Consider the following 12,160-nt stretch of genomic DNA (forward strand, 5'->3'; position numbering starts at 1 on the left):
ACAGCCATCATGCCAACGCCCATGAGCTGGGACTTGAAGAGGCCTCGGAGCTGGGAGATATCGTAGGCGTGGACGGTGGTGGTGACGGCCTTGGGCTCTTCGGTGCTGCCCATTGGAGCAGGCTCAACATACTTGAGGATGGTCATGTCTAGTAGGGCCCGTCAGAACGCATTTGATCGGCTACGATGCGACCCGAACATACCCTTCTTTTTGTCGATCTGCATCTTTGTATAAAGGTAGACGCCGGCGATGAGCAGGTTGCTGATAATGTACAGCGCACGCACACCGTTGAGGACCATCGGATCCTCGAACGGAATTTTTTTGCTCACCTGCATCATCACGAGTATGATGATCAGGTTGGTGCTGTATCGCCGGCCCTGTCAGTACTTGCTCGCGTGCTCGTGCCTGGTGTGGCTTGCGAGACTTACATTTGTGGGTTCATGGTTGCGGTGTTGCCGTCGTATTACAACACGCAATGGTCCGTTATGAGTATATCCAAGGTCGAAAGCCGTTGATCTAAAAGAGTATTGGCAGTTGTGAGGTTTGTACAAGTGCCACTGCAGGTGGGGATAGCGAGCGAATTACGTTGCAACACTCTCGCGGACCCTGCCGTTCTGCGAACACTTTCCATGTCGTTCGGGCAAGTCTTGGCAAGCCTTGTTGCCTGGATTTCGTTAGGTGAATGCTCGCTGCACGTATGTCATATAGCTACACACGGCTGCTGGGACTGGTTGGGGCTTCACATGAGTCGATACTTGTGCTACTCTAACGACACAGCACCGCCTCACCTCGCATTGTGTAGTGCGCCTTATTAGGCGAACGTCAGCACTGGCTGATTCATTAATTTTTGGCCCCATCATGCCATCCCTCCCTGTAATGTAGCCGCACCAGCTGGCTTTACGACCAGCGCCATCAGGGATTCGTTCCGCAGGAATTAGTGTCTACAATCTGACGACCCTTCTGTCAACTTTCCCGTCTCCATCACGAACTCGTCACATTGCCATATCATCTCGGTATATTCGCTGGAAGCCATCTTACAGCATGTTCGATAGTCTAGGATCTCGCGGCATAGCAGCGGCCGTAGTAGTCGTCATCCTTGCTTATGTCGCTCGCTCCTTCGCTAAAGGCTACCGCTATCGAACGCAGATGCACAGTTTGGTATGGCATATGGCATCATGGAAGTAATGTCATGGCAGGAATCTGATAAAGGAGCATAGCCCGGGCCTCCACACTCATGGATATGGGGACACCTGAAAATCATGGGCGAAATCATGAATGAGGTCCCATATCGAGCTCATCCCCATTGTAAGCCCTGAGGACGAATCTACACTCTAGACGAAAAAGCAGGCGGGCTAACAAAGACTTCTCCCAGGCTTCGGTCTGCGCATCAAGGAGAAATACGGCATCGAAGAGGACTGCTGTAAGCGCTTCTCGAGCAATAGTAGCTCGAAAAGTACATTAGGTGACCTCGCTAACCGTGCAAAACAGTCTACATGGACTTCTGGCCACTTTCGGACCCTCTTCTGTATATCCTGGATCCACAAGTGGCACAACAAGTCACAGTAGAGAATAGCCAGCCAAAGTTCGAGGGGTTGAAGTACATCATGCACGGCATCGCAGGGCCCGGCGACATGGTAAGCTCTGACGGGCCATACTGGAAGAAGTGGAGGTCGATTATGAATCCGGGCTTCGCAGCTGGGCATTTGATGAGTCTTGTCCCTGGCATCATCGACGACTGTCTTGTTTTCTGTGACAACTTGCGCAAGCGTGCTGAGAAGAACGAAGTCTTTCGCATGGAGGATGACGCGACGAGATTGACTGTCGATATCATCGGAAAGGTAGCTCTCGATCTGAAGCTCAATGCTCAGACTGGGAAGAACGAGCTAGTGGAGGCGTTCAGGGAACAAGTACAACTGCTGCCGAACGATCAGCAGGGCGACCCTTTTTCCCAATGGAAGCCTTACGGTATCTGGAGACGGTGGGTCAACAGTCGAAAGATGGTCGATTATATTGGTAAAGTGCTTGACGAGCGATTTGCGAGAAGTGGGGAAGCTTCAGCGACCGAAAAAGGAGCGAGAAAGCAACGTAAGAGAGCCATCATTGATCTAGCCTTGGATGCCTACCAAGCACAACAGATGGGGCTGGAAGAGCGTGCTGTGCAGCACAAAGCACCAGTCATGGATGCGGAGTTTAGGCGGCAGGCTATTGTCCAGATCAGGACGTTCATCTTCGCAGGTGAGGACAGCTAATCCTGTGACACCATAGCACCATCGATAGACTAATCCCTGCTTGTAGGTCACGACACCACCAGCTCGACAATCGCTTACGCTTTCTATGAGCTGCATAGAAATCCAGTAACACTAGAGCGCATACGCAAAGAGCATGACAAGATTCTCGGACCCGTATCGCAGACCACAAAGCGTTTAAGAGACGATCCGCATCTCATCAACAAGCTCGAATACACCAACGCAGTGGTCAAAGAGACGCTTCGGCTCTGGCCGGCAGCCAGCTCTGCTAGGACCGGTGCGCCAGGTTTCATGATCAGAGAGCCCAAGACTGGTATGATGCTACCAACCGAAGGTTATGTCGCCTGGGTTGTGCCGTATGGCATACATCGCCACTCCAAGATTTGGGGCGAGACGGTTGCTTCCTTCATTCCCGATCGCTTCATGCCCGAGAACGAGAGCAGTCTGCCCGAGAATGCGTGGCGACCATTCGAGAAAGGTCCTCGCAATTGCATCGGGCAGGAGCTCGCTATGATTGAAGCGAGGGTGATCCTGGCACTGACTTGTCGGAGCTTCGAATTCACTCCAGCATTCGATGCTGTGGAGGAACTGAAGAATGATGGTTCGGCATATGCAGGTGACGACCGCTGGAGGAAAGGTGTGATGGATCTGGATGGCGAGGAAGCGTGGCCAGTCTTGGTGAGTAACCTGCATACTGTACCGAGTGAAGTGCAAGAGTTAATGTTTCTGCTAGATTGGAACGGCAAAGCCTCGAGAAGGAATGCCTTGTCGTGTCAGAGTAAGGTCTACGTAGATTCGGACCTCACGGGTGCTCTTACGAGTGGAGATCATGTTAAAAGCCTCTCTACCAGCGCTTTCGTGGCAACTGTGGTGCGAGATCGTAGGCGTGAGAGAAAAGAATCATTGTCAAAGAGACTACAGCTCGATATATGCAGGCCCCCGACATGCATCTTGGGCAACCCGTAAGCGTGATCAGGAATAGACTCTGTCAAAGACTAAGAGTTGACTTTGATCTGTCTACGGGACATCAGCAGTGCAGTAGCATGCTTCCGTGCATATAGTGGCGCACGTATCCGATCGGAGATTCGTGCTCTTAAGACGAACCAAAGAAAGTGTATATGGAGTCGAGTACAGAGTTGCGGCAGCTATGGAAGTAGGCAACGCGGTGTACCGTGCCATCGAAGTTTATGGAGACGTCTACCGACTTTGTCTAGACTCTTCGTGGACTTAACATGTGCAATGCCGGAAATTGCTTCGGTCCAAAGTTTTCATACGGTGGATCATAAGTCCACTGAACACGAAAGTACATGGATTTTATAGAGACGTCATTACTCTCTACCATTCAAGGCATGTTCCGCCCACAGGGAGGGCCCGACTGACGATGGCGTGTTGCACGGAGGAAAGTATACTCGCGCATTGCTTACAGAGCTGGTGTGATATGCATGTCAGCACAGTAGCACGTCGTCCGCTGTTCGTTGTCGTTCCAGCTCATGAAAATGCGAACGACCCTGCTGCTCGTGGTCTTGGGAGGGCGGCCCGTTCCCCAAAACATCTAGAACGAAGCCGACGGGCAGGTGGGTTGGGCTTCCAGATGTAGCTTCTGCACTATCCACACATACCGGCGAACAGGGAGAGAAGCTGCACCGTGAGACTCGATAGAGTTAGACGTTGAGACATATGAGAACATGATCACGAATCGCAGATCGTGCTTATATTCCACAACCGCGTCAATTGCGCGCGCAGCTAAAGTTCACTAGCACAAGATTATTGACGCTTTGAAGTCCACCAAGCCGTATATGCATCCTGCATGCACTCCAGCGCCACGATCTTGGCTTTGGGAGGTCCGCGGCTCTGCCATGCCGTGAAACCGAGCCGAGATGCTCGATGCAGTGACAACGAGCAGCTGGACGGAAAGAGTTTTCTTCAAGCTGCTGACAGGCGTTGCGAAGTCGGCTGGACCAAGTCAGTGGCGCGAGGTTTGGAGGAATCATGATCAATCCTCCAGGATGCAACGAGACGAGAGCGCTGCTAATAATATGAGGATGAGGATGGAATCAATGTAGCTCTAGAACACAAAGTAATATTCATAATAAGGTCTGAGATGACAACGGCTCGCCACGGCGGCGCACGACTGCAAAGCGGATCTATAGAACGCTTGAAGCGGCGACAGTTACGTTCGATCTGTTCCAGTGATTGGTCGAGCCATAAAGAAGACGTTCATCGGTCGAGCCGTGACGTTGGCGCTGTTGAAGAAATCTTCGTCACACCAGTCAAGGACTACTGAAGGTCCCAGTACCGTATGTTAGAGCCGTGCTTGCGAGTGGAGCGACGGATAACGTGGTGTGTACTGCGAAAACTCCGACGACTCCACATCGGTGTGCCAGATCGTGTTTTCCTCGCCCCAAATGGAGTGTATGGAGCCCGCATGGAGCCTCCATTTGGACTTACAGTAAACTCGCACTCCTCGGCTCTTGACAAATGGATCCGAATAGTGCTCTCCCACTTTCGGTGGCAGTACTGAATGAGCAAGCTCGCCCGTCCACACGGAATCCTAATGACACGGTAACATGACCGAGGGACTTTTTAACGTCTTACGCTTTGATGACAAGCGCTAGTGTGTCTGCGGCGAGGGCCTGTCAACGCACGTGAATGCGAGAATACGTGCTCGGGAAACAGTTGTAAGGAAATGAGGCTTCATGCGTGAGACGGGCCTGAGGTGAATAGTATTGGGTTGCTTGCCTCTTGTTCCACGAACCGCGAGATCGGCCAGCCTCGCCGATGAGAAGGAGCTCTCTGCATGGTGGCACACGAGTCGAACAAAGCACGGTCGAAACAATGGCCGACGCTAAGCTAGTCGAAATTGAGGGTCGGGTATGTGGGCTGTTGGCACGACGCCGTTGCGCAGAAGAATGAGAACGGCTGTGTGTCACTCGTGTGATGGTACGATGATGCGCGGCAGTGAATGATCGATCAGCCAGGAAAACGACGGCTTTGCGGCGAGAACGAGGTTTGGTTTGATGAATGGATGGAGGAGCTTGATCAGCTGCCAACCGATGGCTTACCAGAGGTACGCTATTCAAGCATCAGTTATTGGAGTGCTTCCGTCACGCTTGGCCTAAGGGAGGTTAGCGACGGCCTCCACATGCGCCTCGAAGCGCGGAGACTCCAGCGGGAAGCCAGGATGTCTCTCGTGACATGGCCAATGCACTCACTAGCCAACCACCTACCACGCGCCCCAATTCCAGCTTCTTGCCAAACAGAAAGCGGAGCATCGCCGAGCCTGCCGTGAACGCCTTCATAAACCCCTGCTGTCCCTCAACAACACCACGCTTCCCTCGTGCCTCACTCGCTGCCCGTGCTCGACCTTTACTCCTCCTCCTACCACTCCTACCCTCATCAACACACATACACAACACACTTTATACACAGCAAGACAACTACAGCAGCCGTCAACATGCCTGGCGAGGCGATCGCAGCGACCAACGATGTCAATCGCATCGAGGCGCCCGTCACCTTCAAGACGTACTTGATGTGCGCATTTGCCTCCTTCGGTGGTATGTTCTTCGGCTACGACTCTGGTTACATCAACGGAGTCACTGGCTCGGCATACTTCGTCAACATCATCGATCCTGGTCAAGCTGCTCTCTCTGGTCCCCACAACTCCCTCATCGTCTCCATCCTCTCGGCTGGTACCTTCTTCGGCGCCCTCGCCGCCGGTGACTTGGCTGATGGCATTGGTCGCAAATGGACCGTCATTGCGGGCTGCGTTGTCTACATCATCGGTAAGCTTGCCACCAAAAACTGAATGCTACAAGTCTGGCATGTGACTAACAGCCCTTGAGGTGTCGTTCTCCAGACTGCTGCCCACGGCCTCGGCCTCCTCGTCGCTGGTCGTTTGATTGCCGGTATCGGTGTCGGTTTCGAGTCCGCCATCGTCATTTTGTACATGTCCGAGATCTGCCCACGCAAGGTTCGTGGCGCTCTCGTGGCTGGATATCAATTCTGCATCACCCTCGGTCTCCTCCTCGCCTCGGGCGTCGACTACGGGACCAAGAACTTCCCAAATGCGTCCTCCTACCGCATCCCGATCGGTCTCCAGTTCATCTTCGGTGTCATTCTTGGTGTCGGTCTCCTGTTCCTCCCTGACTCTCCTCGCTACTTCGTCAAGCGTGGTCGCATCGAGCAGGCTCGCAAGGCTCTTTGCAGCGTCCGCAACCAACCTGCTGACAGCGAGTACGTCGAGGCTGAGTTGGCTGAGATCATTGCCAACGAGGAGTACGAGCGTGCCCTCATCCCGGCAGGCAGCTGGCTCAATGGGTGGATGAACTGCTTCCGAGGCTCGCTCATGAAGTCCAACTCCAACCTCCGCAAGACCATCTTGGGTACCTCGCTCCAGATGATGCAGCAGTGGACGGGTATCAATTTCATCTTCTACTACTCGACTCCCTTCCTCCAGTCGACTGGCGCCATCGGCAACACCTTTTTGATCTCGCTGATCTTCAACTTGGTCAACGTTGTGTGCACGCCAATTTCTTTCTTCACCGTCGACCGTGTTGGCCGTCGCCCTCTCCTTATCTGGGGTGCGTGCGGTATGTTGATCTGTGAGTTTTTGGTCGCCATCATTGGTGTCACCATCGGCTTCAACAAGACCCACACCGACGCCGCTGGCAACACCGTCGCCAACAATATCTCGGCCGTCAATGCTCAGATCGCCTTCATCGCCATCTACATCTTCTTCTTCGCCTGCACATGGGGCCCGGGCGCCTGGATCGTCATTGGCGAGATCTTCCCTCTCCCCATCCGCTCCCGTGGTGTTGCCCTTTCCACCGCCTCCAACTGGCTGTGGAACTGCATCATCGCCTCCATCACCCCATACATGGTCAACAAGGATGAGGGTAACCTTCGCTCCGCTGTCTTCTTCATTTGGGGTGGTCTGTGTACCGCTGCCTTCGTCTACTCGTACTTCCTCATCCCAGAGACCAAGGTATGTTTTCTCCCCTCCTCCATCATTTCCAAGCTATTGCTAACACGTCTTGCAGGGTCTGTCACTCGAGCAAGTCGACAAGATGATGGAGGAGACCAGCCCACGTACCTCCGCCAAGTGGCGCCCAACTACCACGTTCGCATCCGAAATGGGTCTTAAGAGTGGCAAAATTGACGCCGGCGTGACAGAGGATGTCGAGCGCAAGGGCTCAATCTTCTAAACAGGTCGCTGCTGCTTCGCTGCCTTGTAGCGTCCCAGGGCCTGGCGAAGAAGAGGTGGTCTACATTATCGGCGATAGTTGTCAATTCGTTTTAATGAAGCAGTGCATATACTATGACATGCACTCCCTCCCTCTATATGCTACGGCATCATTGAGGCACCAGACCTCTGTGCACACTTGGTAGCTCGCATGTATAGTAATAATGGTACAAATTGTGCTCCCCAAACAGATCTCGAGCGCATGGAACTACAGACTATATGCAGGTTGCGTGTTGCGTCCCTTGCATTTACCCGGCCTGTGTCTGGGGCCATTGGGGCATCCCTGGGGCAGGTCTTTAGCCGCGACGCATATGGCTGGCTTCTTATCGCTACACAAGGTCACATTCGCGTTGGCGTCAACTGCCATGCCTCTATCCGGCTACGGCGGTACTGATGGCGTACATTCGTGAGCCTGGGCCTCGAAGCAGATGCTTGGAAGAGGTGCAAACAGTTCAGCTGAGGTATGCAGATGGCGCCAGTATGGAGTCCGCGAGTCGTGAGCCTCTTGCCCAAGGACAGGGACGATGTTTCGTTACACATCCAAGGCTTCGGACGATCTAGGAGTGCATGATTCTGCTCAGCATGCTTAACCGCATGGACTCTGCTGCGTACGCCCTGCAATCTGTGCTAAGCCCTACAAAGTCGCAAGTCATGCTAGGCATACGCTTGGTCGGCCTTCCTTCCTCGACAAGCTCGGTCTGATGGACTCGGAGCAATGATGGTCGTCGACATTGGCCATACTCGCCCCCGGACCTTAGGAGGCAGTTCGCTTAACATGAGGTCATGCTCGATACTCCACGCGCTGACTCGCAACACAAGCCCAAGGCATGGTGTACTTCCCAGAGTCCAACTCCTGTTGCAATTGTAGCGCTCGCTCGGCTCTGGGTCATCTGGCGGCTATCAGCATTCCAGATGAAGTCCAAGCTCGAAGAAAACGGTGGGAGACCTTGTGCCTTATAGCTTCCTGTTTGTTGCTACGATTTGAGGTCAGACCAGCCAGGATAAACAGACTTCTGATTCCACTGCGTCGTCTCTCCATACTACCACCGGCAAGTACCTACTCCGTGATTCCATGCGGTAGCAAGGACTCGTTCCGACCGGCCCGGAAGACCAACATTTGGAAAGGCACATATCCCCGACAACAAACGGCAGGCACCACCAAGCAAATGCACCTGCTGTATGCGTCGCTGCCGCTGCCCTCGTTCCGGAGCATTATCGGCGGTGGTCTTTAATCGATATAAACCCTCCGTGAATCGCTGGATTCAGTCGTTGGGCAGAGTAGTGCAGTGGTTAGCATGCTTCGTTGTGGACAAATGCCAGCATCCGAAGTGGCCGGAGTGTAAGTGCGATCGATCGAACCTGTGTATGAGAAATATTGACGTTCGACTCAGTCGAATCTCCGCTCTCCCAACTCCTCTCCCATACGTACTTTCGTACCGAAGGCAAGTTGCTTCACCTTTTTGATCATTGGTTTGAGGTACCGTCTGGTCAGCAGTCCAGCCATCAATCATGGGATCGAAGTCGTGCGTTGCCTTCTCATTTTGCCTGTATCTACCTCTTGCATATCACGGCGGGTCCAATGCTCGCCAAAATTCAACACTAAGCGGTGAAGAAAGCCCAGGAACGTAGATATCTGTAGACAAACGAAATGGGCGTACGCTCTAAGGGATGCAGCTGTCTCGACCCCTGACATGACTACGACTTACAAGTTCAGTACCATTTTGACTACTCGTCAAAGCATGGTTATGGTCATACTCTACCTCGCTAAATAGCTAGTCTGTTTTTGACAGTTCACTACCGTGTTGGTATCAATGTCTATTCGCCTGATTTGTGTCATATGATGACCTTGTGGACAGTCCAAGGACAGTAAGGTAGTCTTCAAGCTTGACGGCTTGTTCATTTCTTGGAGGCGTTGAGTCGTGTTAGCTTGTTGCTATGTAGCGAGATCGTGGAAGTAGAGTGAGGGAGGATATCGATCTTCGTCAGTTGTTGCGGAGCAACATCTCCATCTGGAGCGAAGCTTGAACATTGGAGTCCATTATTGTGCAGCTCTGTCGATGACGTTGACGTATCAATAATCGCATGCACGCACGCAGTATGCACAGTCTGGTGAATGCTGAGAGGACGATGAGACGATAGTGGTGGTGCATGCGGTTGGTGCAGAATCTACTACATGGCAGGCAAACGTCTATTGGACGCTGCGAAGCTCATTAATGCAAGTACCTCGATCGCAAAGCAGCATTATGGTCTGCGGAAACAGCAGTGGGATGTCTACACGAGAACTTCAAGTCTTGCCAAGGCAGTCAAGAGCCAGACAGATCGAGTCACGGTTACAGCAGTTGCAGCGGCCGAATTGGCAAAGCGTTTCAATGAGACGGGTCCAGCCTGGCAGCAGCAGGAGGGTCGAGATGCACCATCACGACAACGAGATGCGGCAGAAAGCAAGCAAAGTGGTACGTGGGAGGACAACGATGGGCTACGGCCAGGAAACGAAGCACAAGCAGCTACAGCCGACTCATCAAGGGACGCTGGCAGTGATGCGTCAGACTCGCTACGGAAGCGTACGCTTCAACGACAAGCAGAGCAGCAGATACCAGCTAGAGCAGCGGATGCACAGCCAGTTGAGCAGCTTGGAGGCCAGGACACCTTCAGCGTCAGACCTGATCATATAGCTCCGGAACTGTCGTCTCTACCGAGAACAAAGATACCAAAGCATGCCGAAGATGCACCACAGCCGAACGAAATCATTCCCGAAGGCTTGAACACAGACGTCTTCTCCAGTCGAAAGGTCGCTGGTATGCTTGGCCATTCGAGCCCGGAGCTGAAGAATCCCTACGCCAATAGGCAGAAGATGGCACCAATGCCACTACCGGAAATGGTTGCAGCACGGGAGCGCTGGGAGAAGGAGAGGCAGGCACAGATGACTGCTGCGGAGCAACTTTCTCAGCGACCGCCGGCAGAATCACGAGCAGTAGATTCTGATACGCAGGATCTCGCAGCTTCAATATCTCGAGATGCTGTGGTAAGCACTGTTCGGTCCTGTAGCAGGCCCGTATACTGATACGCTGACAGCTCTTCCACAGTCACAAGCCGCGTCAGTCAACACCAACATGCAGACGGATCCACCAAGCGATGCCTACGAGATGCGAGAGTCACGAGTGCCGTCCTCACGATTTGGGCGTTTCTGGCAATACGCTAGTCTCGGCAGTGGCATGGCATTTGGTGCTGTCAACGAGAGCTTCCGCAGATTGACAGGCGGCAGTAGCGAAGGTAGTCTTATGCTCAGCGAGGGTAACATGAACAGACTTGTGGCCAAGCTCAGTCGGATGAGAGGGGCTGCGCTCAAGCTAGGACAGATGATCAGCTTCCAGGGTTAGTTTCCAAGGCCAGCAAACGTAATTGCACTCGACTGATAACCAACAGATTCGAAAGTCCTGCCTCCAGCTATCAATACAGTCTTACAAAGAGTTCAAGACAGCGCCGACTACATGCCAGCTGCACAGCGCGACGACGTCCTGATCGAGAGTCTTGGGTATGAGTGGCGAGACTTGTTTTCAAAATTCGAAGAAAAACCCTTTGCAGCTGCGTCGATTGGCCAGGTCCACAAAGCAACACTCAAATCGAACGGCAAGGATGTGGCTGTAAAGATTCAATACCCAGGCGTGCGGAACAGCATTGATTCGGACCTCAACAACTTGTCACTTCTACTCACTGCTAGCCGTCTCTTGCCCAAGGGCATGTTTCTTGACAGGACGATCGCCAATGCACGGACTGAGCTTGGCTGGGAGTGCGACTATGAGCGTGAAGCCAAGGCTTGCATCCGCTTTCGCGAGCTCCTACAGGACGAGAAGCTGTTTAGCGTCCCTGAAGTATACCTCGAAGCTTCTGGACCAGGCGTGCTCACTGCAGAGTTTATGCACGGAACTGCTGTGACGAAGATGAAGACCTTGACCCAGCACGATCGCGACTGGGTAGGCACACAGATCTTGCGGCTCTGTCTCCGAGAATTGATGGAGTGGCGCTTCATGCAGACCGATCCAAACTGGACCAATTTTCTCTACAATCAGGAAACGCAGAAGCTTGAGCTGCTTGATTTTGGCGCAAGCAGGGAGTTTCCGGCCGAGTTCGTCGAGCCATATGTTGCACTACTCATTGCAGCCATGAAGGATGATCGTGACGCCTGCCGTGAACTGAGCATACAGCTTGGCTACCTCACGGGCGCCGAGAGCCAAGGCATGCTGAAGGCACATGTTGACAGCATCATGACGCTGGCGGAGCCTTTCTCGAACAGCGCCTCGGATATCTATGACTTCGAGGATCAGACAATAACCGATCGGGTCCGAGCAAATATTGGCCTCATGCTAAGAGAAAGATTGGCTCCGCCTCCGGAAGAGACGTACAGTTTACATCGGAAGCTCAGCGGAGCCTTCCTATTGTGCGCGCGATTGAAGAGCAAGGTTCGGGCAAAAGAGATGTTTGCTGATGCGGTCAAAGTCTGGGAGCGACGGTATTCCCAGTTATAGCAGCTTGTCTATAGTACTGTAATGTACTGAAGGACTTAGTAACAACATATCAACCACGAATACTCTGGAGAAGACCAACCTGTTCATTTGCTGACCATAAGTTGTGCTTGTCTCGTAGTCCAGCACTGTCCATTGGCGTTCGCTTGATC

The 12,160-nt window shown here is 53.0% G+C and overlaps 3 protein-coding genes across 3 annotated transcripts; all 3 read left to right on the forward strand.

The window, feature by feature from the left end:
* Positions 1-1,259: 1,259 nt before the first annotated feature.
* Positions 1,260-3,212, forward strand: LTS14_006274 (uncharacterized protein; the record flags this gene model as incomplete). The annotated part of the gene is made up of 4 exons (XM_064838972.1): positions 1,260-1,305; positions 1,373-1,420; positions 1,489-2,235; positions 2,296-3,212. The coding sequence occupies 4 exons, from the start codon at positions 1,260-1,262 to the stop codon at positions 3,210-3,212; spliced, it is 1,758 nt and encodes a 585-aa protein (XP_064693220.1).
* Positions 3,213-5,700: 2,488 nt separating this feature from the next.
* LTS14_006275 (uncharacterized protein) lies at positions 5,701-7,450 on the forward strand (the record flags this gene model as incomplete). The annotated part of the gene is made up of 3 exons (XM_064838973.1): positions 5,701-6,028; positions 6,089-7,230; positions 7,286-7,450. 3 exons carry the CDS (start codon positions 5,701-5,703, stop codon positions 7,448-7,450), a joined length of 1,635 nt encoding a protein of 544 aa, XP_064693221.1.
* Positions 7,451-9,661: 2,211 nt separating this feature from the next.
* On the forward strand, positions 9,662-12,011 carry LTS14_006276 (uncharacterized protein; the record flags this gene model as incomplete). Its single annotated transcript, XM_064838974.1, has 3 exons — positions 9,662-10,510; positions 10,572-10,860; positions 10,912-12,011. The coding sequence occupies 3 exons, from the start codon at positions 9,662-9,664 to the stop codon at positions 12,009-12,011; spliced, it is 2,238 nt and encodes a 745-aa protein (XP_064693222.1).
* Between the last annotated feature and the right edge of the window lie 149 nt (positions 12,012-12,160).

The sequence above is a fragment of the Recurvomyces mirabilis genome (genome assembly GCF_035927965.1).
Source record: "Recurvomyces mirabilis strain CCFEE 5264 chromosome Unknown scaffold_16, whole genome shotgun sequence".
Taxonomy (NCBI): domain Eukaryota; kingdom Fungi; phylum Ascomycota; class Dothideomycetes; order Mycosphaerellales; family Teratosphaeriaceae; genus Recurvomyces; species Recurvomyces mirabilis.